Source organism: Ovis aries, chromosome X (assembly GCF_016772045.2).
Source record: "Ovis aries strain OAR_USU_Benz2616 breed Rambouillet chromosome X, ARS-UI_Ramb_v3.0, whole genome shotgun sequence".
NCBI lineage: Eukaryota > Metazoa > Chordata > Mammalia > Artiodactyla > Bovidae > Ovis > Ovis aries.
The window spans coordinates 131,455,684-131,482,665 of record NC_056080.1 but is presented as its reverse complement, the minus strand read 5'-3'; the positions used below and the strand labels follow the sequence as shown (position 1 = coordinate 131,482,665).

General features: G+C 37.7%; 1 protein-coding gene across 1 annotated transcript in view; it reads right to left on the bottom strand.

The window, feature by feature from the left end:
- IL1RAPL2 (interleukin 1 receptor accessory protein like 2) overlaps window positions 1-26,982 on the bottom strand; it is a 1,188,406-nt gene that overhangs the window by 8,524 nt on the left and 1,152,900 nt on the right. Inside the window, exons 8-10 of the mRNA XM_060407601.1 lie at window positions 23,294-23,439; window positions 12,834-12,977; window positions 6,795-6,965 (exon numbers count right to left, since the gene is read on the bottom strand). Coding sequence (XP_060263584.1) covers window positions 6,795-6,965; window positions 12,834-12,977; window positions 23,294-23,439 — 461 coding nt within the window. The remainder of the gene's footprint in view (window positions 1-6,794; window positions 6,966-12,833; window positions 12,978-23,293; window positions 23,440-26,982) is intronic.

Below are 26,982 nucleotides of genomic sequence, written 5' to 3'. Positions count from 1 at the left end.
AATTGTTATGCTTTTCTCTTTACCTCTTCACTGAGAATAGAGGTAGGTAATGGAACACCTTCAGAGAATACTGAAAGAAAGAAAATGTGGAGACTAGCAAACAAAGAGAGTCTGCAAAATGTCCTTCCCCTCCTTTTCTTTTTTACCCTCATGCCCTAAAATCTGTAGATTTGTCATTCGAATCAGTGCAGTCTTGATAAATATGGAAAAAGACAACTTTCTGCTTATATAGTATTTTCTGTGGTTCCTTTGGTACTTAAGATAATTTTATCTTGGTCTTCAACTCTTTTTTTAAGGTGTCTGTTATCTCTGCTTCCCCAAAAGTAGGTGCTCTGTTTCAAATTCTACACAACAGAGGCTTCCTTTACCTCAAACTTTGAATGAAAAACCTCAGTCCATTGACCACAGTACTTTGCTGATCATATTGGATACAGTTTACAGTTCTCTCTCTCTAGACTCTAACATGAAGGGGTTGGTGGGCATATATAATTTTATTCCATGTGAGTAAATTGTATACAATGTGTTAAATTTCTATGATTGTGTATTTCACCCCCGCCTCACACTTTTTAGGTCACAGACATCAGATTGCCTGGAAAAGGATTTTATTACTCCCCAAGGACAATTTGCTTGAATGATGTCCAATATGTCCAGCTATTAGAGAAACTATTGGCAATGAGTAGTTACAAATCCATGTACAAAAATTTTTTTGCATGCCTCACTTCAGAAGCGACTAGGGATCATCTGACACCAGATGTATTCTCCAGTCATTTGTCATTTCAATGTCAGCACAATCACATGGCCATTAAAAAACTGAAGATTCGAATAGTGAGGAAGGTCTAGAAAATGCAAGAATGTAATCAGACATAATCATTTTCACCTTAAATTACTGAAGGAGTCCTAGGATTTTTAAGTGAGAGAAACAGAAAATTGGGCATGAAAAAAAATGGAAAGACAATTTGATATTTGAAGCCAAATTCCTAAATATAATTTCAACAGACGTGGCTGATCAACCATATGCCTGATAATATTTTTCATTCACTAATGTCTTTCTCTGGTGAAATAATGCAGGAATAACTCACATAGAGATCCCCATAGTCTTCCTATGGGTAGAAGAGGAAACAGCTAAAAGCTTTTGAAAGGCTTTTTTCTCTTTCATGTCCACTTAATCATCTATAGATTTTTCTAAAGCTTCAGCCAGAACTAGCTCAGTTTATAATTGTTTTTAAGTATTTCACATGTACCCTTAAGGATCCTGCTCACTTTCTCTTAAAAGGCAAACAAAAGCTACAGGATTTGGTTGCTTCTACTTTTAGTCTTAGAATGCTATTTTCTCCATTTGATCAGTTAAAAAACTTTTATATTTTTATGTTTTCTAAGCTCTGCAGAAACAGAGATAAGATGGACTCAAAAGCCTAAATGGTACTCATCCAAAAATGTCCCCAATCTCAGAATCTCAACTGCACAGCTGGGTTCTGTTGGTCACATGTCAGCTTCAGAGCACATCTGTTCATTCCTAAAGGATCCACTAGGCCCCATGAACACAATGTGCTCTGTGTATAGTACTTTACACCACAAAACCCAGCAGCTGCACGGGTGAGAAAATCTCTACTTCTCAAGTTTGTGTCTCTAGGCAGTTTGAGTAGGGTGTTTTCTATCTGGCTTTCTTTCGGTTGCCTGTCACTTCTGACATTCAGATGCCTGTTGGCAACAAAGTTGCTTTTGCTATTCTACTACAGATGTTTCTAGCCTGGGAAGAGACAGACCAAACTTTTACTGGAAAGTAGGAATTCTTGCCACATTCAGGCACCAAACCTGAGAAAACATAAGGAAGATTCTGGTCACAGGCTCAAGAATGGAAAGGTAGGTCACTGCCAGGAAAATAATGTCCAGATCTAAAGACTTCTAGTTTTAGCATTTAGGAAAAATATTTGTGCCAGATCTTCCCATCTGTGATGGTTCACGATGGCCAAGGGACACTTCCCTAGTAGGGCATGCGAGGAGGGTACAATTACATACACCTCACCTTGGAAAGCGACATCTTTACATTCAAGCTTCCTGAGAACTCATGGTCACGTGTGTGGGAGGTGGGGAGGAGCGAGGGAGGGGGAGGGGGAGATAAGGTAAGGGAGACACATTCACGTACTTTTGAAACCATATGCATTGGAGAGATTTGTGTGTTGATGAGGTTGACTTGAAATAGCATGAGGGTGGTGAAAAAGAAACTGAAGATACATCAAAAATGAAGGTGTTAAACATGAATGGGTTTGTGTAAAAAAATTCATTAGTTTGATTCATAGAAAATTATTGTTGTAGGTCAAGAATGATATTATGAAGTCTGCTTTTATAATCCTCAAAGGCCTCAGTGCTGGTTTTTAGAGGAAGGAGCAGTCTTGGGGCAACATGTTTTAAATGAGATGTGAGGGACAAACACAGCTTATAATATTGTAACTAGTGCCCCCCCACAGGAATGTGGCTATATTTATATAGCATAACCTGTTAGATCTGTACCAATGGCTGTGACTACAGACCATAGAAGCTTCTTTAATAACACATATACACTAAGTCCAAAATGTTCTACTCTGTCATTCATGTGTAAATCAAGTATATTATTCATATACTTCATTGACTTCCTGAACGCGTGCTAAAAATGCCAAGGAAAAACTCGTTAATCGTGACATGGTGACTGCTCAGCCAGCTCTGAAATGTTGATGGAAAGGAAAAATTGTCAAAGGGCCTTTTTAAGAACTTCTGCAGGTTACACTCGCAAATCGGAATTCAGAGAACATGAATTTTCTCATTCAGGAAGGAAGGATTAAAATCAAACACCCTCCAGTGGTTGCATCTGAAAACTGCATAGTTGTCCCTTACTTGTAAAAGCAGCCTTCCTATGTACCACTGAGTACCCAGGATCCAACTCCCTGCTTAGTTTAATTGTTGTATCATCTCAAAAAATTAAAATGATCTTCTATGGACTATAAAATCTCTCTTCATCCTAATAACATCATCTTGGGTATTTTTATATTACGTTCTTTAAATGCCAGGATAAATAAGGCAACAATCTCCTATTATCCTTTATGTTGTCTATTACAGTCCTCAATTAAAATCTTGTACTTTCATGCCAGGAAGTACGACTTGTATAAGCCTCACATCCCATGGTCAAGGAGGACATTCAGGCCTGTGTATGATACACCAAAACAACTAATCAATCTCGCCAGTCAATTAGCTGACTCATTGAGGTATAAACTATTCTACCACCTGTTTGGCTAAATTAACACAGCATGTTGATTCCATTGACCTGTCAAGTTATCAAAATAAACTGAGAGAATGAAGAAAACACAATTTGCAGATGTATCTCTCTTGCTCTCATGATCTCACACTGGGTCTCATGGGTCTCAGTTGGACCCATGCACACTAGGTGCTGCTTTATATAATAAGCAAGCGTCCTCGATTGAGCCTCAGGTAAAGTGGTTCACCTGTGTTCCAAGTTGTCCCTATTTCTTTTCCTGATGTGCACAGTGTTGAAGTATTGCTTTCTGGGTCAGAAGAAACATAATCAAAGTTGACATGTTCAGACATGAAGGGTGACATTTTTAAGTCACTTAGTGGGGTTGATAAAGACTGTCTATTGTGGTGCCAACAAATTTGTAATACAATAAGGCAGAAATTGAATCCACACTGAATCCTACTGAAGGTGACTCGGCATAGAATATAAATTCCACTTTGGTAATGCTATTATCTGAGTACAATTTAGGACACTATCTAAAAATTGATGTTGCAGAATTTTGATAGTTAACGAGATGCTCTTGGCAAAAAATGCAAAAAAAATACATAGTAATCTAATGAATTGAACAAAAAATACTAAAGGGATATTTTTGATACTTCACTAATGATAAACCTCAACCTCTTGTAGGTATTCTTTCTAATATCTGAAAAAAATACACATTAGGACTGAGAGTATTCCTGTGAATTACATTTTCTTTCAGCAGAAAGCTCCTTTTTAGCTTTCTTATTCACTTGTTTTAAAGGCCTTTCAAGATACTGTCATGAAAATATTAAAACTTTTATTTATTTCATTTCCTCTTATCTTATACCAACACTATTAAAAAAATCAGCAAGCATCTATTTAGCATCTACTGAGCTCAGGTATTCTGTTAGATTATAACAGGGGTATATAGATGAATGAGAGACAGTCCTTGCCCTCATGGAGCTTATGATCTCACTGAGAAGATAAGACATACATACGTATAAAGCTACATATAAAAACAATACAAAATATCACAGGAATACAAAATTTATAGTCAAGCAAGTGATTATACACCATGTACTCTAGAGTTAGAGAAATCATTATGGAGTTTTCACAGAGGCAGTGATATGGAGAGGATAAATAGGATTTGTAAAGGTATAGAAGACTAACATGAACAAAAGCATTGCAAGGACATACCATGTACATGAAAGGCATAGTTTGGCTAGAGTATGGGAATGGGTAAGGGAAATGGGTAAGGGAAATGGCAGGAGAAAAATTTAGGAGATAAATCTGAGCTGGCACTAGACTGTAGAAGTGTTTACCTAAGGGTTAGTAGATTTAATCCTGTAAGAAATGGTGAAGTATGTAAGATAGTTGAAAAGGGGAGAGACATGATGAAGGAGGTATACATATTAGTGGGACTAGATGGATGAGAGGAAAAATAGGCAAGGCAAGGAGTAATAGACATTGAGGAATGAGTTGATTAGGGCCTATACTAGAATGGTGGAAGTCATCATGGAAAAGATACAAATGGACACTGGATTTGGGAGAGAGATACCAAAGAATCAAAAATAACTCTGAGGTATCAGCATGTTCCTTGGGGCTCAATCAATGCAGAACTGGCATTTCAAGTCATGAACATGAAGGCAATTACAGTAAGAAAAGAGGTGAGGACTAAGGCAAGAAATCTGAGGAAGTCTCACATTTGTTGAAAGTAGTGTACCAGTAAATATTGTCTGGTTTCTTCCCATGAATGTGTAAGTGTGCATACTCACGTGCAAACCCAAACATATATAGAAATATATGCACACTGAGAAAAAGTGATGAACAACCAAAACTCAGTTGTTTCAATTTGTTTCTTGCCAGTTAGTGATCATGGTGGACTTCTGGTCACTGGAATTAACATTACTGAGGAATAAATAATGATCTAGAGGAGAGAGAACCAAATAGATCTAGGTTCTAATTTCATCTCTACCATTTGCCAGCTGACTGATACTGGACTTCTTTCAGGTCTTATTTCCTCATCTGTAAGATGAAGATAATAGTGCCTGCTCTTAAGGATGGAGTGAAACAATGTATCTAAAAATATTCCATATACAGTCAAGTACTGAAAATATAAGCTTTTTAATTTTGTTATCCCTTGTGTATAAATTACCATATTCTGATTTATGGTTACAGTTTACTTTCCTTTTCCCAGGGATGTTCATATACACATGCAAACTAATTCTAGCACTTTTAGTTTCCTGCAATGACATTTTAAGCTCTTTGAGGGTACGGGCCATATCTTTTCTGTATTTATCTTATACTACCATGTACAATACTCTGAACAGTAAAAGGAAAAAAGTATATTTTTTACTTGAACCTGAATTTATTCTGAAAGCTCAAATATAACTTTCAATATGTAGCATAACTGAAAAGTGGCACTCAAGCCCTCCCCATAGTCTAGAACTTCTTAAAAAGAATTTAAATACACAGTGAGGTGCCATGCCCCATGGCCTCATACATATTTTAAAATTTTATTTATTTATTTTTTAATTGGAGGATAATTGCTTTACAACCTTGTGTTGGTTTCTTCCAAACGTCAACATGAATCAGCCATAGGTATCTGTATGCCCTCTCCCCTTTGACCTCCCTCCCACCTCCCACCCTATCCCACCCATCTTGGGTGTGTCCCTGCATCATACAGCAAATTTCCACTGCCTATCTGATTTGACGCGTGGTCATATATATGTTTCAATGTTACTCTCTAAATTTGTCCCACTCTCTCCTTCCCCCTCTGTGTCCACAAGTCTGTCCTCTATGTCTGCATCTCCAATGCTGCCAAGCAGATAGGTTCATCAGTACCGTCTTTCTAGATTCCATGTATATGAGTTAATATATGATATTTGTTTTTCTCTTTCTGACTTACTTCACTCTGTATAATATCTACCATATTAGAACTGAGTCAAATGTATTCCTTTTAATGGCCAATATTCCATTGTGTATATGTACCACAGCTTCTTTTTCCATTCATCTATTGATGGACATCGAGGTTGCTTCCATGTGCTAGCTTTTGTAAATAGTGCTGCAGTGAACATTTGGGTACATGTGTCTTTCAGTTATGTTTTTTTTTTAAGTGGATTTTTCTGTAAATCTGGAAATGAGTATCAAGTCTTAAATTCAGAGTTATTAGTGACAGTGATTGTAGGTATAAGTAGAAACACAATGACAGATCAGTTTTGGAACTGAAATGCATTGAAAATCTGAAATGCAAAAAAATGATCTGACTTATGCAACTTTAAAGGATCTTCACTTTTCTAAGAGCACTAAGGCAATATAATAAAATATACAATTAAATCACAATTTTAAATCCATACCTAAAATATAGGTGAGAGTGCCTTTAAAAATTTTTGGATGCTAGAAAGTCATAACACAGGCATTGGGGAAAATTTTGAATTTAATAAAATCTCCTGTAAGAAAAATCTAAATACTTGGCTCTGACATTTGAAGTCTCCATATAACTTCTTAAGTGAAACCAAACTTTTAAAATACAGAACTCAAAAGTACTTACTTCCACTTGGAATTAGGTCCCTTTCTGGGATGAATAGTTTATATCCATAGTGTTTTTCCAGCACATCTGGCAGTATTTCAAGAGCAAATTGCTCTTCTTCAGGGTTGTCACAGTCTAAAGTATCTTGGTCCACTTTTGTGTAAGAGAGATAGGCATCATATTCCTTGTTGTCTTAGATACAAAGAAAAACAAAAGGGTTGTATGTATGATTAGCAGGCTCTCTTTCGGGACTAAATATCTGTAATAATTAACAGGTTAGAATAAGCAGTTTAATTAATAACCATCATTAACAATTAGAAAAAATAAGTCATATGCCATGCCGTAAGAAACCTAATACATTTCAACACAATCCAGTTATAGTCACGGGATATGAATTGAAATTGCTATGCAATGGGCAACATATAGTTTTCACAGAATAAAAGAGAATTATTTGTCACTTTTGTTGTGATTAGCTCAGTGTGTTTGAATGAAGGACTACATAGACCAAGATCATGACTCCTAACTCTTGCTGTGCAAGTTGGCTTGGCTCTGTTACTTGGTCACAGACTGTACCTTGTTTGCACAAATATGTGTAAGAGATCCAAAAGAGGCTGGGCCTGAAGTGTGGAAGATCGAAATAATCCAGCCTCACTCCTGGAGACTCTACTAGCAACGCCTGCCATGCGTCCAGTTGGTTACTGTCGTCATCCTCATATACAAAATGCAGTTCATTACCCAATATTAGAGACAGCAGCTGGGCTTTATACAAGTGCATTGCCTGTTATTCTTGTTCAATCCATGGCCAACTAATTTGATACAAACTTCCAAAGAGGCCTTTGTTGAAAAATATACATCCTTCCAATATTGCCAAATTAGGTTTTTCCTTCACCCGTTTAGTCAGAGTTAACTGCTTTAAGAATGTATTTTTTCTTCCTTTGCTGTATTGGCTCAGAGCCAGTCTCCCCAAAGAGAAAATGTGTATGTGTATGCGTGTGTATACACACACAGAGTTTTTCCCTGATTTTATTAATGAATACAGCCCCTCAAAGTCCCCGCTGGTTTTAGAAGGGACACACCGAAAAAGTTATAGTGGTTTATATTTTTTTATTTTTTATTTTTTTCTTCCATTTATAGTGGTTTTTAAAATTCCTTTATTTATACGTGTTCCCCATCCTGAACCTCTGCAAAACCAATACAATATTGTAAAGTAATTAACCTCCAATTAAAATAAATAAATTTATATTAAAAAATAAAATTCCCTTATTTATAGAAAAATTTTTCATGTGGTGAGTCTAGACTCATATGGAACTATTAGTATTTAGTAACTATTAAACCTAGTTACTTGCAAATAATTTTAAAAGACCAGAACAAATTTCAGATTTTGTTTCTAAAGCATAGAAATATTTTCCATTAAAACAGACCTGATTAGACTATAGTTAAAACCTGACCAAAATATACCTTACAGAATGAAGCAGCCACTCATTTTCCTTATACCATTTATAATTTGGTTCTAACTGCTGAAAGAGGTATACATGATAGGCACATAAGGAGATATAAATATCCTATGTGTTCCAAGGTGGCTCAGTGGTAAAGAATTTGCCTGCCAGTGTAGAAGACTTGGGTTCAATCCCTGGATTGGGGAGATCCCCTGGAGAGGGAAATGGCAACCCACTCCAGTATTCTTGCCTGGAGAATCCTATGGACAGAGGAGCCTTGCGGGCTATGGTCCATGGGGTTGCAAAAGTGTTGGACCTGATTTAGAGACCAAACAATAACAACAAATACCCTATGGTAAGAAGCACACAGGACCCCTATGACTATTGTAGTGATAACCGAGTCAGGATTATATTGTTCTAATTCTAGTAAGGTTCCAGGCTTCACTACCCCCACATGAAAGGAACTCTGGTTATTTATGTTAAGATGGTGCTTGAAGCCAGGAGGCTTCCTTTTAGCCTGTTCTCTAGCTAGAAAAGACTCGTGTGAGCCTTGGTTGGGTTACTTGATTGCTTAGGAACACACACACATGGAGGACTGCCCCAGTAGTTGAGATCACTTGGCTTACAAATGAGGCACATTCCACTGTTATGCATAAAACACCACTTGGAAGCGAGAATGTTCACAAGCAATGCTAATGTAAGAACCTCCTGGTAATCCTAGCACCTCTGCCCCTGTTCCAATCAGGCTCAGGATGCACCTGCAGGCCCTTGACTGTCTCCAGCTATAATTACTCACCTGGGACTGAGAGTTGCCGATGATACACAGCTGGAAGAATAAAATAGGCCAAAGGACAAACAGATCCATTTCTACGAGCAGAATATATTTCATCTTTCTTGATAGATGGTGTTGCTGCCTCAAACTCCATAATGTCAGACTAGACCCTAGTTTCCTCTGACTTTGATAACTCTAACTCACAAACCTCTCGAAATTCAACTACTTATTAATTCATTCAACAATGTTTTTTGTTGGGCATCTACTATGAGCTAGCCATCCGCTATGACTACCTGACTCTTTTACCCATCTGGCCAGAACTTCTAGACTCTTAACCCATTGTTTGTCCAGACTATGATGATTTGCACTCCAGCTATGCCTAATCTCCATATTTTTGGTCCTATCCTTATTTGCTTCATCTATATACTAATATAGGTGGTGTTTTTGTTGTTTAGTTACTAAGCCATGTCCAATTCTTTGAGACCCTATGGACTGTAGCCCACCAGGCTCCTCTGTCCATGAGGTTTCCCAGGCAAGAATACTGGAGTGGATTGCTACTTCCTTCTCCCAGGGATCAAGACTTTTTTTTTTCAGAAAAATATTGCTATATCTCAAGTCAAGTTATGACAAAGAACGTGGACGTCTTTGTGTTAACCCTCAACATGTCTGGATAACAGATTGTACATACCATTCTAGAAATACATCATTCTTGGGGAAATGGTTGCTCCTGGTTTCAGTTATGTCCCTTTAAGATGAACTAAAGGTGAAGAGCTTATGGTCAATGGCAAGAGCAGGAAGAGAGCTCTCAAAGCCACTATGTCAGATGTCCCCGAAGGCCTAGGATGCCAGCTAGTGAGCAAGCAGTGACACAGGCCACTTTTTAAAAACTGCACTTCAGCTCTATGTAGACAGCCAAGAAAACCTCATGAATAGCCACAGCTGTTGCTCACAAAGAGGAGCAGACAGAGAAAGCAATATCAATGATACGATACGATGCAAATAAAGCTTAACAGCAAATCCTAAAAATTGTTTTAAAACCGAATGGCCTTTCAGCAACACCCCTTTGTTATGTGAGGCTAATGAGCCTTCCTCTTTATTCAATCCTGCTGACTATGCTTATCTGAGAAGCCAGAAAACACCACAATGCATTATAAAGGAGAGGGCTGGTCATTCCCAATGAAGAGAGAAGTTATGACGAAGGAAACCAAACTGTCTGTGGAAGAATTTTTCTTCTGTCACACTCTCCTTCCCATTTGAAAATTTCATTTTAATCCTGTTCACCATCAGCAAGTGGTCTGTGTTTACAATGCAGTTCTTCTGGGCCTCTGCTAAACACAGTACTAAATCCTTTAGCTTCTAAAGTGCAAAGACTGTGGAATTTTGTGGATTACTATGTCCCCAGTGCTTACTATACTACCACTGTGTGTATGTATAGGATTAATCCAGATGAAGAATATATTTAATATGTAAGTAAATACATCATTCATGGTGCTTGGTACACAGTAGATACTTGGTAAGCATTTAATGACTGCATAATTCAAAGGTCAAATAGGCAAGCATTGATGAATTGAAATGAAATTAATTATATCAAAGATGTTTAAGAAGTCAAAGTAGATTTTATTTTATTAAAAATATGGCATTACAATTTTTTTAATTTTAAGTTTTACTTTATTTTTCTTTACAATACTGTATTGGTATTGCATACATTGACATGAATCTGCCACGGGTGTTATAATGACTTTCAGGAAATGCTACTATGGATATGAATCAAACAGAAACCATGAACAAAAGGCACATGGGTAAAACTATGGTGTGTCTTTGTGATGTCAAAATATTTAAATAAAGAAATGAAAAATTCAATAGGCTATCTAGCTGATATTTGGCATCATGAAACTGGATCTATCTAAAAGGCCTTTAATATTCATTTATTCATCCTCACTGTATACCTGCTGATGTTTTAGCATTCCATTCAACTAGTACAGCAATTGTGTGTTTAAGGTCCAAGTTCCATGTAAACTATTTTAATTTTCCTTCCAGCTGAAAACCCTTGAAGTCCCCCACCATTGCATTTTTTCCCTAAAATAATTGGTTTGGAATCAATACACTCACTTCTCTAACCAAAATGCTCTAGATTACTTGTCATCTTCGGTCACTTGGGCAATACTGAAGATATGGATGCAACCTATGATATTAGCATGAATTTAATCTTACAAATATGTACTACAACTGATCAGTTAGTTTGGATTATTGGATATGGATGATGAAAGTAATTATTTCAGATGAACTTAATAAATTATATCACTTCACTTACAGAAAGTTTTAACAAATTGCTTGTAATCATGACCTAAAGCAAATAATCACAGTAGACTCCCTTTCATGTACTTTCATATAGACAATGCATCTTTATCACTCTTAATTGCCATCCCCATCTAGCCATTCGTTGGCACTTGGAAAACAGTGAAAATTTCCCCAATAGCATATTTCATCTCATTATTTTATGCATACAGTTTAAAGAGTCAGATTTTCCAGTATTAATTATTGTATACAGAAACTGAAGGTAACTGGCTACATTTTCATACATATTGTTGGAGCCTATAATCATGGTCAGAACAGGCTCTAAGTTCTCATTTTAAAGATATATCTGAATAAGGGCCTGTGATACTTTTAAATAGGTTGCTACAATCATTACAGTTCTTTGATAATAAGCATGCACATGTATTCATCAAACAGCATTTCTCTAATTTACTGCAAAAAATATACGAGTCAATTAGAACATACTCATATCATTGCTCATATGATAGTAACAATAAGACCAATATCAAAGCTTCCTCAAAAATTTTGATGTTACCATCACCTCTCTGCCCTTCTCCTATCACTATAAAAATAAAACAAAATCATAAACTCTTCTCCTTCGAGGATCTCAAAACAAAACAAAAGCTCTAACTTTCATTATTCTAGTACAATGAAAACTAAGATTTAAATTTGGCTTTTTAAAGTAATGACTTACAATTGGACTTCTTTTTTATCTTGGCTTACCTTGGGCATTCCATACACACATTTCCCAAGGCTTATAGTAGTTTGCTGGTGAAGACTATGCATAAGGAGTGATATGTCATGATTTCTTATTAGTTTTCATTGGGAAGTATGGTAGTCTGTTCTCTTGAAAAATTAACTTATTTTTGAATGTTCAAAGAAAAGGGCTCAGTACAACGTTTTGCTAATATCTCATTTATAAGATTTCCACAAGCCATGAATGGAAAACATAAGAAAATTATAAGCTACAGTCAGAATATTTTTCCTTTGAAGTCACCTTTGAGAATTGTGTTACAAAATCACACAAAATATGCGGGTCCAGATGTGCTATTAGCTTTAAATCGAGCATCTCTATGGCTATTAATATGTTTCTTAAATAATTTTGGTTTTCTTGGATGCCAGAAAGAGCTAAATATGATCTGTACCCAAATTTGAATTTTCTAGAGAAAAAAATGAAATTGGTTCTTAATTTGTTTCTTAGTAAGGGAAAGGGCTTTGACAGCATTGGTTGATCTCCTGACCAACTATCTCCTTGTTAAACTATTTTTTAAAAATAATTTCAAGAAATAAAACGATTTTAAAGAACACCCATATATTCCTTACCCAGGTTCATCTATTGTTAGTATTTTATTACCTTTGCTCTCTTTCTTGATAGATTAAAAGCATTTTTTTTCTGAATTATTTGAGTGTAAATTGCATTAGTCATAGCCTCTTAACTTTAAATTTTTCATCATGTATCTCCTAGGAATAGGGATATTCTATTACATACTCACAAATTCATGCTTTTTAATTGAACTTGAACAACAAAAGATAGCTTACCATCTGCAATTTCATCACCTCCAAAATGCTGTCGGTAGAAGAGCATTAATTCAATATTGTAGCATTTGTAGATGACCACAAGCAGTACAAGGAGGAGGAAGATTGCTCCCAGGCCTCCTGCAAGCTCAATTTTGTAGATTAAATCTGGAACAAATAAACCAGAAAAGGTACTTAAATCATCAATACTGAGGAACTTCCAATATTTCTAGTGTCTAAAATGTACAGGCCATTGCGTTTTTCTTTACAAAAGATTTTTGATAAGTGCAATAAGTAGATGTGTTCTTGATACATTTGTGTCAATCAATTTTTATCAAATTAATTCCCTTCTAAATATTTGAGAAATTTTACTGTTGAAAGTGATGTTTATCTGAAAAAGGATAGTCTCTGGCACTTTGATTAAAACACATCTATATCTCACATGTATACTTTTGCTTGAAGTGTATTTCAGGAAACTATTACAGTTGCCTTTTCCTGGGTTCATATCCAATATTTTGTTGTTTCTGTGAAATTATCTTTTGGCTTAGGAAGATTGCCATCTAATACTTCCTAGGCCACAGGCCCTATTCTTCTATAGGAGAACAGAATCATAAAATTATTCTCAGAATCAAATAAAATCTAATGAGCTTGCAGGATGTAACTATTTCATTTAACCTTGGTAGAACATAACCCAATAGAAGGCAGGCAGGGGAAATTAGCTTATCCATTTTTCCTACTTAATTGAATAAATGACTATAATTTATATGCAATATAATATGCCCAGTGGGGCTAAAAGAGCATAAGAAATCCAGGCTAATCACTTGGCCTATTCAGCCAACTCAAGGGTACCTGATAGCAGCCTTAGATTATTCCAGTGGGGCACCCCTAGAACTGTAACAGTTGGAAAATTTAAATCAATACATAATGGAAGGAGACTTAATATACCCCAGACTCAGAGAATAGTGACTTATCTGTAGCTTAATTAGTGATATTACAAAATCTAGGGTGTATCATCAAAAGAGGAGATAAGTAAGTGTAATCGCTCAGTCGTGTCCGACTCTTTGAGACCCCATGGACTGTAGCCTACCAAGCTCCTCTGTCCATGGGATTTTCCAGGCAATACTAGTGCAGTGGGTTGCCATTTCCTTCTCCATATAATGAGCTAAGTTCCCTTTAATCTAATCTCATAATTGCCAAGTGACTCTTTTATTATTAATTCAGCTTACCATGTAACTACAAACTGAAAAAGGGAGTGGTATTTTGGTTTATACATCAGTTGTTCATGAGTTTCCTTGGCATCAATCAGCCTCCCTGGATACATCAATTCTGGCCAAAATCAAATTGATGAGCATGACAGACTGCCATTCTTGAAGGTCTCTTGACAAGAAGATCATCAATCATCTGTATTTCCCGAGATTGTCCTTTATCTCTATATAGGCTTATTGTTTAAGATAAATTAGGTTCAATGTAAAAATAAGAAAAAAAGATAAATGTATATAATATATATTACAAGTAATGTCTATTAATGTATAGATAAAACTGATTTTATCTATAAAATCACTTACTTTATAAAGTGATAGATTTTTATACTCTAGATTTTTATCTATAAAAAATATTTTACTATAAAATAAAATAGTAAGTAATGTATAGATAAAATTTTCCACTAGTCTACCATCTATTCTCTAAGTAATCTCTTAGGGCAGGAATTACTGATCCAAATTCATTAATGAAGAATCTGACTCAGCAGTTTGTTCACTTACTCAAGGTCTTATAGTTAAAAAGTAGACCTGAAAACAGATATTTTAATTTCAAATTTAAGGTTCTTTTTATTACACCACAATTTTGTAAGCTCCATCCTGAAAACTGTCAGTGAAAAGCCTGCTCTTTATTCCTCCATAGAACTGTAGGCAATACTTCTTAAAAACATATGACTTGCAGTGAACTTTGGCTCTTGTCCTTTACATTTTGAGGAAAGAAGCTAAACTACAATTGCCAGGCAGAATGCTAGGGCTTAGCAGATCTCAGGCAGGTTATTGAAGGGTACTGAAGAATTCTGTAGCTATACCGAAAGAAACGAGGAGCTTCTTCAGAGCTTCTTCAGTTCAGTTCAGTTCAGTTCAGTCGCTCAGTCTTGTCCAACTCTTTGTGACCCCATGGGCCCCAGTGCGCCAGGCCTCCCTATATATCACCAACTCCCGGAGTCTACTCAGACTCATCTCCATTGAGTCGGTGATGCCATCCAACCTTCTCATCCTGTCGTCCCCTTCTTCTCCTGCATTCAATCGTTCCCAGCATCAGGGTCTTTTCAGATCAGTCAGATCTTCGTATCAGGTAGCCAAAGTATTGGAGTTTCGGCTTCAATATCAGTCCTTCCAACGAACACCCAGGACTGATCTCCTTTAGGATGGACTGGTTGGATCTCTGAAGGGACTCTCAAAAGTCTTCTCAAACACCACAGTTCAAAAGCATCAGTTCTTCGGTGCTCAGCTTTCTTTATAGTGCAACTCTCACATCCATACATTACTACTGGAAAAACCATAGCCTTGACTAGATGGACCTTTGTTGGCAAAGTAATGTCTCTGCTTTTTAATATGTTGTCTAGGTTGGTCATAAGTTTCCTTCTAAGGAGTAAGTGTCGTTTAACTTCATGGCTGCAATCACCATCTGCAGTGATTTTGGAGCCCAAGAAAATGAAGTCAGCCACTCTTTCCACTGTTTCCCCATCTACTTGCCATGAAGTGATGGGACCAGATGCCATGATCTTTGTTTTCTGCATGTTGAGCTTTAAGCCAACTTTTTCACTCTCCTCTTTCACTTTCATCAAGAGGCTCTTTAGTTCTTCTTCACTTTCTGCCATAAGGGTGGTATCATCTGCATAACTGAGGTTATTGATATTTCTCTCGGCAATCTTGATTCCAGCTTGTGCTTCATCCAGCCCAGCATTTCTCATGATGTACTCTGCGTAGAAGTTAAGTAAGCAGGGTGACAATATACAGCCTTGACATACTCCTTTTCCTATTTGGAACCAGTCCTTTGTTCCATGTCCAGTTCTAACTGTTGCTTCCTGACCTGCATACAGATTTCTTAAGAGGCAGATCAGGTGGTCTGGTATTCCATCTCTTTCAGAATTTTCCACAGTTTATTGTGATCCACATAGTCGAAGGCTTTGGCATAGTCAATAAAGCAGAAAGAGATGTTTTTCTGGAACTCTCTTGCTTTTTTGATGATCCAGTGGATGTTGGCAATTTGATCTCTGGTTCCTCTGCCTTTTCTAAATCCGGCTTGAACATCTGGAATTTCATGGTTCACATATTGCTCCTTGGAGTCCAGCATATGAGAACAGGTTTTAGGTTTCATGGGGAAATAGAGAATTTGGTATTTTAAAGGAGGTGGAGTAAGGGGGGAGATGGTAGTGGCCAGAGACAGCATAGCCAGTCAGGAGAGTCACTCAGAAGAAATGTAAGAAATATGATGGTATACTTTTGAGTAGATAGAGGGGGAGGATGGGGGAAAATAAGGCAGTGAAGCTGCTTTGAGAGACAAATATGTTAATAAGTAGAATTATGAAGGGCCTCATATGAGCAGGGATGGGAAATTGGAATCTATCTCTATCCTGCCTGCTGTAAGAGGTGGTCATTTGGAAAATTAAGTCACAAAACTTTAGATAAAAAACAATCCTATGTCATATTAGCTCTGCCTCCTGCCTTCCCTTTAGAAAGTGACTCCCTAGGAACCACTACTAGCCTCTGTGTGGGTGATAAGACAAGCTTGCTTATGAGACCTCTGTGGGGCTGCAATATCATAATCTTCACTTGTTTTCTTAGCATGTTACATCAATTATGCATTTTTAATAGCTAGTGTTAAATTGAAAGAGCAACATGATTTTCTTTGGTTTACTCTGAAAACTGAATTCTCTTTGATCTTGGATTATTGATTGTCTTGATTCAACATGTTTTTCCTGTTGCAAAATGTTCATTTAATGTTGTAATTTTTTATGAACTCTGTCTCTCTCCCTCAGTGTCTCTCTGGTCAGAAAGCTTTGAACTGTTTTCAAAGTCACTTAATGGGATTTTGTCCAGCAATTTCTGTGTTATTTACAGAGTAGAGTTGCTATTAGGTAGATAGAAAACTTCGACAGCAGTGAACTCATGGAAGAAAGCTGTGGTGTGAAAAGTACCTTTGTGGTTTTGGGGTCCATTTTATAAAATTATCTTTGAAAGATATTATCTAATGATGGCTGTTTACATTGAAAACTGTGGATCTAGATCCTGAGATTCAGCCAGTATTCTTTGATTCAGCCCAGGCAGTCACATTAAAAGGGAAACATGTATCCTATAATCAGAGGGCAGAATTGTCATCAACCACATGACACCTGGCTTTTCTATTGTCTTCTGTTTTCAGCTGCCACTTTCCATCTCAGCAGGATCCTTCCAGGGACATTTCCCTGACTGAGAAGGTGAAAGTCATTTTATTTGGACTGTGTCATGTATACACTTCGCAAGGATAGAGATAGCCAGAACAGGAAATATTTATGTGACTGTAACTTTTTCTAGGCACCCAAAGTACAAGTGTAGTTCTTTGTAACCTTCTTAGTTTGAACCCAACCAGTTCTTCACTTTGAATGTGAAGATCAGACAACATAAGATGGGACTAGCAGCAGTTGAAGTCAAGGGGCTGGGAATGTTCTGAGCTTGCTCATAATTTGGGAAGCAGGTTAGGCGATCCCACATGAGGGTTTCCTATACAGGTTGGGGATTCAGGATAAGGCAGTAGCGCTAGGAATGAAGAGAAAGAGAGATTTGTTGATATGTGTCTGTGGTAAAGGGAGCCTACGCAGAGAAAATAGAATCATCAGAATTTCCCTAGCACTAACTTCAGAATCTTGGCTACTCAAAACACTTAGAATGAATTTCTTACTACAACGTTCCTTGTACTTACTGGCAAACAGTTTGTCAGAGAGTGAGGAAGTGGTAGGTTAGTAAATGCAGGGAGAAGATGCCTACATAGCTAAGGGGCATCTTGCTTTGAGAAAGGCTCACTGTTAACTGCGTATATTAGACATGAGTTGTCACTTTACAAAAGGCCTTTTCCCTTTGTGAAAGGATTCATGAAATGTTTCTTCTCTATAATGATCACTTAGGGCATTTTAGATATTTGATTATATCATCAGGAAGTTACTTTTCCATAAAAGGAGCCATACTCATATTCCGCATGGAAAGTGTGGCTACTAATGCCAGGCTATGTTGTGATAAAGCCTGAAAGGTTCAACTTTAAAGGAAATAACTGAAATTTTGCAAGATGAACTAGAGTTCAGTCTGATTTGATATGCTGGATCAGGACCGCAGGGCTTCTTGTTCTTTTCTGAACCTCTACCATACTATTGAGAGCTCCCAAGTAAAATGGAATGAGGGAAGATGAACTGCATCTTTTCGTGAAGCACAGTGAAAAAATTCAACTGCTACCTAAAACAGGGAGTACAACTGGTATACCATGGGCCAGAAAAAAAAAAGGGGGGGGGGTTTGGTCTGTATGTTTCCCCAAAAGTCAATACTAATACTTAAAAATCAAAATATTGTATATTCAGTCTTTCAACTTCACTTAAAAGCTTTGAAGCTCTCATATCCTTGGTTACACTTTTCAGCAAGCACGACAGTAATCTTCTATGAAAGAGTAATGAGTGCCCTTTAAAGCACAGCATGTTTTCTGTAACCTGTGTTTAATACCCAGCCTTCCTTTTCTTTTAATTGCCATATCTACTTGGCTATTGAGGTCTTTGTGTTTTTATCCCCCAATCTGGAAATTTAATGTTTTGAAAAGAGAAATGCATTCAGATAACCCAAATTAGATACCAGTCAAGACCAGATCTCATGGAAATCCTCTCTTTACCAGTCCTTATCATCCATCCTCCACCTAAGTGCTTTAGTCATCTAGGAGGACCATTTTCACCCAACAAATGCCTTTGAGCACTTAGTATATTCTTCGTGCTTGGGATACAGCAATAAGTAAGGCAGGGAAAAGTCCCTGTTTTTATGAAGTTTACATTCTAATGTGTGTATCGGGTGTCAGGGGAGACAAGTAGAAAACAAATATGGAATATGATATCAGATAGTAGTAAATAAAGTAAACAGAAATAGAGCCAAGTGAGAGGGAAAAGAATGTGATGGGTAGTCCATCAATGGATGAATAGATACGGAATAGGCTTCCCCAAATGGCTCAGATACTACAGAATTCACCTGCAATGCGGGAGACCTGTGTTTGCTCTCTGGGTTGGGAAGATCCCCTGGAGGAGGACATGGCAACCCATTCCAGTATTCTTGCCTGGAGAATCCCCATGGACAGAGGAGCCTGGTGGGCTATAGTTCTTGGGGTCACAAAGAGTCGGACACGACCGAGTGCCTAAGCACAGCACACAACAGAATATTATTCAGCCTTAATAAAGAAAGAGATTCTTGTCATTTGCTACAACATGGATGAACCTGGAGTGCATTATGGTAAGTGAAATAAGGCAGACAGAGAAAGCTAAATATAGTGTATGATGTCACTTATACGTGGGATTTTTTTTAAGTTGAAGTCATAGAAACAGAAAAGAGAAAAGTGATTGTCAGGGGATGGAGGGTCAGGGAGAAAATAGGGTGAGATTAGTAAAAGGGCACAGATTTCAAGTAGGTGAATATGGTTGGAGGAGCCAAGCTATAAAATGGTGACAATAGTGGGTAACACTGGATTGTATCATTGAAATTTGCCAGGAAGGTAGAAATTAAATGTTCTCACACACACAGAAATAAAAGGTAGATGTGTGAGGTGATTGTTAATTAACTCAATGAGGGGGGAGTCATTTCACAACGTACAAATCATCATGTTGTACACTTAAAATATCTTACAATTTTGTTTGTCAGTTTTATATGATGGCTCAGATGGTAAAGAACCTGCCTGCAATGCAAGAGACCTGGGTTTGATCCCAGGGTCGGGAAGATCACCTGGAAAAGGAATGGCTACCCACTCCAGCATTCTTGCCTGGATAATTCCATGGACAGAGGAGCTTGGTGGGCTACAGTACATGGGGTCACAAAGAGTCGGACATGACTGAGTGACTAACACTTTCACTTTTTTTTTAACTCAATAAGGTTAAAAGAATGTTTTAAAGAAAGAGATTGGGTAGTACTATCTTATACAGAGTGACCAGGGAAAGGCCTATTGAATAGGTAGTATTTAAACAGAGACCTGTAAGAAAAGAGCGAGTGAGTCATAGGAACTGCTGGGGACAGAGTGTTCCAGGCAGAGGAAGTAGCAAGTGCAAAGATCAGGAACCAGGACCATGCTTGGTGAGCATGAGAAATAAAAAGGAGGCTAATGTATGCAAAGTTTAAGGCAGATTGTGGTAGAAAATGAGATCAGAAATGTCTTGGAGGACATGGCAAAGATTTGGGGTTTCATTAGCGTGGTGGTGGTGTGGTTAGTTGCTACATCAGGTCTGACTCTTGTGATACTATGGACTTGGGCCCACCAGGCTCCTCTTTCCTTGGGATTTCCCAGGCAAGAATACTGGAGTGGGTAGCCACTCCCTTCTCCAGGGGATCTTCCAGACCCATGGATCAAACCCACATCTCCTGCATTGCAGGCAGATTCTTTACCGACTGAGTTACCAGGGAACTGAAGGTTCTGTAATTGGATGGTTCTGACTAGAGAAATGATACGATCTGACCTGAGTATTTAAAGGATGAATCCAGATACTGTGTTGAGATTAGACTGTAAGGGAACAAGGGGCAAGTGGGGAGACCAGTTAGGGGGGAAATGCAGTGAGCCAGGTAATTGATGCTGGTGGCTCAGACTTAGATGGTAACAATAAAGGTGGGGAAAGTGCTCAGTGTAGATGTGTTGTAAAGGCATAGCCATTGAACTTCCTGCTAAACTAGATAAAGCATGTGTGAGTATAGAAAAGAAAAAGTCAAGGATGACTCCAAGGACATTTGGCCTGAGCAACTGGAAGGATGGTGATGGAGATGGAGAAGGCAACTGGAGGATCAAGTTTATAGGGAGGAGAAATCAGGAATCCTGTGTGGGACAAGTGAAGCTTGATATGCCTACTAGATATGCTTACTAGTGGAGTTTTTGAATTGCTGTGGAATAGGCAGTTAGGAATACAACTCTGGAGTTTAGGCGAGAAGTCCAAGCTGAAGACAAATTTGGGAGATGGCAGCAAATAAATCATGAGCAAAACTGAGGTGGAGATGGAATGAAATCATCTAGGGACTGAGAAGAGGGGACCTGAAACCTGGGGAACTCTAATGTTTAGAAAGATGGGGATTAATATTCTCAGTTATTCATGATTTAGACACATTTCCTTTTAGAAGCCAGGGGAGGCAGCAGTTTTAGAGTGTACCTTGGTTTCTAGTATCAGATTATTGGAAGTGAAGGGCAGCTAGTGGTAACTTTACATATCAAAGGAAAATGGATTTATTTTAAAACTCAAGGCTATTTCTACCTCTACTGACTGACTATATGATAAGACCCTCCTCATTATTTTTCCTCTGAGAAAGTTTTTAATTGTAACCACTTCATATATTTTGTGCAATTTTTTGTTTCATGAGTAAGGTTTGTCTTTCTTTGTACCCTCACTGCCCTGCAGACTATAAACCCCATGCAGACTTAAGGATGTCTATTTCCTAATACCTAACACAATACTTGCTATACATGCTCCTCAATAATAAAAGAGAGCATTATTCTTTCATTAACCAGAAGGGATTCTAAGTGCCTATTAGTGGTGAGACACTGCCCAAGTTACTGAGGATACTTAGGTGCAGTCGAGTCTGGCTTGGAGGATCTCTAAGCCTAAAATGAGAGTGAGATGAACAGGAACAAAACTATCCTTGCAACAAGGTTATTTGGACATGATCAATGTCTGCCTTTCATGTAGGTGGACAAGTGGTTGCTAAGTGCATACAAATTCCATTTAATAACACTTTGAGCATGATATACTTCATATCATATCATTATTATTTGAACCTCAAAGTGACTCTGCAAGGTAGGTATTATTACCCCTATTTTATAGATGAGGAAACTAAGGTTTAGGCTGTCTAATCAGACAAGTTAGTCCTACTAAGGCAGGCAGCTAAGTCAGTGACTGCACTGGAATCTCCTGAAGCAGGGTCTCTTCACTGTCCATGTTAGACTCCTCTATACTTAAACACTCCATTGTTTTAAAATAAAATCATGTCCAGCATAGTAAGAAATGGTGCTAAAGAGATAAAAGCTTTATTCTCAGACTAATGACATTTCTCTGCTTCTCCTAGAGCTTCTGGGCAAGGTCAAGTATTCGAGCTGGTGGGAAAATAGAAATTCTATCTTGGCTACAAGGTACAACTAGTGACCTTGCTGATTGAATCTGTTCTATTGCTCTGTAGCCTAGACTAGAAGAACACTGAGAACATTTGTTCAGTTACATTTACAAAACCTGCGCTAGGTGCACATATACAGAAAGTATTTTGTCTTTTGCAGTAATCAGGAGTCGTGGCAGGGCAAGAGCCAATCTCGGAAGCTGCTCCAGGTGCCAGAATTGTTATTCCTATGTTTACTTTTCTCTCTTTTATTTGTAAATTTATAGTTTCTTTTCTTTGCCCATTATATGCAATTTCTACCCCATATGGAGTCATCTCTGGAGAGTGATCTACATAAAGGCCAAACTATTTAAAACTATATGCACCTGCTAAAGGCCTTGAACACCAGGTCATCTCATGAAATACTGTTCATAATCTACATTATAACAATGGTAAAATATTCTATGATACTAGTCCTTATTTCTATAATTCTAGACAGGGAATTTAATAAGTGACTGTTTCTTATCTAATAGTAAAACCTCTAGTATTTCATCTAAGCAATATAAGATGAAGGTGAACTATAGAGAAAAATTTAAATATCAATGCCCATCAAATTTTATGTAATACTTATAACCAAGGTATTTTTTCATCTCAATTTTTAAAAATTTTTATTTATTTCAATTGGAGGCAAATTACTTTACAATATTGTGATGGTTTTTTACCATATATCAGTATGACTCGGCCATAGGTATACATTTGTTCCCCCCATCCTGAACCCGCCTCCCACCTCCTTCCCACCCCATCCCTCCAGGCTGTCACAGAGTCTCTCTTACACTGTTGGTGGGAATGCAAACTGGTACAACTACTATGGAGAACAGTATGTAGATTCCTTTAAAAAATAGGAATAAAACTACCATATGGCCCAGCAATCTCACTGGATTTAACACAGTTTAACAGTATTTCATGTCATCTGTCCATTTTCTAATGATATGAAAGACCATAGGCATTTTATGGTAATATCCACAGCAAAAGAGAGATTTTTCCTTAAAAATAAAAGAATAATTAATAGAAATTTATACTGGATAATAAGATCAGGCCAGGAAACATACCTGACTTCAACAGTTACTACGTAGCTAAACAAACTATAGTAACAGTTATAAAAATGAATACCCTTTTTACGCAGCAGAACACTGGCATGTTTTCGTCCATTTCGATTTTCCACATGGCAGGTGTAATTCGCCAGGTCAGCCTCCACCACTGAATCAAAGATGAGTGCCAACTCAACTTCTTTTTCTCCAAGATGCTCTTTGAGGAGCCTGAAATAAAGGAAAGTACTCTTGGCTAAATTGGTTTGATTTGGGGAGAGCCCAGTCATGCAAAGACTGAAGATAGTTATGTAGCTCATTAAGGTCTCCAGTAGGCTGATGGGTGTATGTGCAGAAACTTCAAAAAGAAAACACAAAAAGTGACTTTTAATGTGAAGATCAGATGGGAAAGGAAAAAAGTGAGGAATTCACTCAGCAAAAAGAAATATTAACATGCCACTACGCTTTGATAAATGAAGCCAGTATGATTTGTGTAGCAAACAGGAAGAAACACTGGGCTCCATATTCTAAGCTGAGCTTATGAAAACAAATTGGATTTTTGCATCATGACATGAAGGGGAAAAATCTGTAGAAATGTAGGGTTTGTATTAGAGTTTTGACAACAGGGGGTAAGACAGTTATAAAGGGGGACCTTGAAAAGAATTGCTTGATAAGAAATAAACCAAGGGTGGTTAGTGGCATTCTATCCCCAAATATCAATAAGAAGACTGTTCTCTACTTTCTCCTGCCTTTTGTCCAATGCAGGCATATACCCCTAATCCTCCAATGTACTACTGGGGCTCTGCTTCCCACCCCTCCACGACATTGCTCGCCATTTGTCTTTCTCCTTCCCTCTGCACCCTCCTACCCACACAAGAGAAACTGCCTTATGTGTATTTTTTTCATAGTTCTGCCTTTTGCTTTCTCAAGTGAGGTTACAGGTCTTGAATGGCCAGTAACAGTTGTTCTTCACAGAGGAGCTGAGTTGCCAGGAAACTTTCCTGAGGGGTGCGTCTCTTGTTTCTTTGGAGAGCTATATTCTCACCAGTGGCCAGCTGCCTCCTGGGTGAGGTGAAAGTGGGTACCCTGTTGACTTTTACTTTCTATCTCCTGCTTTCAACCAGAGAAAGAGCAAATTGTGAGTCTAAGTAGTGGAAAGCCTGCCATTAAGGTCTAGGGTGAGGTTGTTAAATATATGAATTTGCAAGAGGGAAATTCTCATCTCCTTTTTGGATACTTGGTTCTGAAGGCAGTGAAGAACATTCTGATGTACTGGCATTTAGCATAAAGTTGGAAAAGACAACTGTACTCAGCAAAAACTGGGTTATAAATATGGGCCTCCCACTTACAAGCTCAAGCTGGATTCTTACAAAGTAATTAACTCAATGGCGCCTTAATATAACTCATCTTTAAGTTGGGAAAAATACCTACCCTCTTTAACTTTGTTGTGGGGGTAAAATGGTTTAAAGTGATTTTAAGATTAAATAGCAGATGCAAGTGCAAATGAATGTTATTAAACACCAACATTTCATTATCCAAAGGGAAGCTGTTTAAATTTTGGTTCCTCCAAATATATTTGTATTTATACATGTTGATACTTAAATTTGGCTTGGATGAATCTCTTCTGGATTCCCTCTGAGAAAAGGGAAGGCTTAAAGTTGGGTTGGTGGAAGGGAGTTCTTGGAATCTGAGACTCCCCCATACTGAAATCCTAAACACAGATTATATCCCCAATACATATTTTTAAAATTAACCCTATTTCTGTTACCTTCCAATAACATACATATCAGAGAGTTTATAATACTAGCATTTATAACTTGAATACATCTCCTTAGTATAAGAATTTTCTTAATCGTATTTTGCTGGTAGTCTATTAATATTTTTCTTCTTGGCTAAACTTGCAGTTCTCCTCTCTTTCCCCTATCCCAACATAAACCTAAACAAGGAAAAATGGGAATTTACTGTCTTCACAGTTTATGTTGAATTTTACTCCATTTTCTCCCTGCTATGTGCAAATCGCACTATATGCAATTTTTTAGTTCTGTGTGACCCTCTATGGAATAACCCCCTTTAATGCCAGAAGCTGCTTAAGCACCACAAGTTAAATTTGATTTAAAGCTTCACGTGTAGGGCAGCCACAGCCTTTGCCAGGCATGAGGCAGAAAGCTGATCCTGTCCCGCCAGACCAAGCCTTTCCCTCTTCATTTCTAATGCAGTTTCCAAAAACAGCTCTTCACAGGCTGCAGAAAGAATCTGGAGAGAGGATTTGAAAAATGATCCTTCATCCATCTATTAATATATATGAGGTGTCTTAATTATCAGCTTTTGAAAATATAGAGGGGACTTGCTGTTTTGGAATTAAAGAGCAAGTTGGTGTTACGTCTATAAATCACTCTGCAGAGCAGTCACAATTTCCTAACAAATACTGATATATAACAATCTATCAATGATTCTTTGTCATTCCCCTAAGTGCCTAGCTCTGGGATAGATACTGGTGTTAGAGAAATGTAAGCATTAAAAGATCAGGTGCCTGCTCCCAGTAAGCATTAACATTTAAACAAGGGAACAAAATCTACATAGCTGAAAAAATTATAGGGGGAATGAGGTAAAACAGGGTGGTGTAGTCATGCTTACAATGGAATGTCAAAAAAACAACAAGAACAGACTATTATTTACTGAAGTAGCTGGAGATGGCTTAAGAAGACTCTGCCTAAACAAAAGGAAGAAGGAAGCATTTTCTAGGAGAGAAGACAGAAATAGGTTTTCGCAGAATGTTTGACACTGAAGGGACTGGTTTTGGAATGGGGGATACAAATGAGGGGATCCTGGGATATACTTCAAATAACTTCAGAAGTATCTCACTCCAAGGGTTAATATTGAAGGCAAGTTATAGGCAACAGTGAATACTGACAAAATAAAAAATACTGAATTCAGGTAACAGAAATCACTACTTTTAAAAGTTTTATTGTTAAGACCTATTATTTAAAAAGTCATGATAGAAAAGTTTGGAAGTTTTCACTCTCACCCTTAAAACAAGAAAAAAGTGAACAAAATGGAAGCCAACAACTCTTCTTAGGTCCATCAGAGAATTGAGGTCACAGGGCAAACTCCTGCTCTGCGAATTTGAGATAGTGAGGCAAAGACCGAGAATCACAGTGCCCTGGGAGCAGAAACCCAGGAAGAGGAACCAATACGAATAAAAAACAATTAATTGATGAGTCACTGTAGGGCTAGTATGGACTAGCTTGAAAGTTAACGAAACTCCATGAGATCTAATCTTAGGGGTGCCTCATACTTTCATGAGCTTTGCTTCCAAGAGCCTGTCCAGGGTTTCAGGGTGAAGATCAGAGACATGTTCCTTTACCCTTTGGGCAAGGGAGGAGGGAAAGGCAACTATCTTGAAAGGAGCCTAGAGCACTCTTTCTTCTTAACAAAGACATGCCCTCAAGGGAAACTTCTTTAGCAGAGCCTAAATTACCTAAATTTCAAGTTTTACCGAAACTGGAGGAAAGAGAAGTATCTAACTCCAGCCTCCTCAAGCCTTTCTGTTTCATCTAAGAAAAGGAGGAAAGCTGAGAAGCATTTGTAAAGGTCAGAGCCTGAAGGCACAAGCTGATGGAAAGACTAAGACTTTATCACAGTGTTATAGAATATTTACCACCATACCAGTCAAGGGCTTTCAGATGAAAGAATGGCCAGGCTCAGACCCTGTATCAGAAGCGGTCTCTAGGAGAACTGAAAGAAACAGTGGAGATGTAAACAAGTACGTTATAG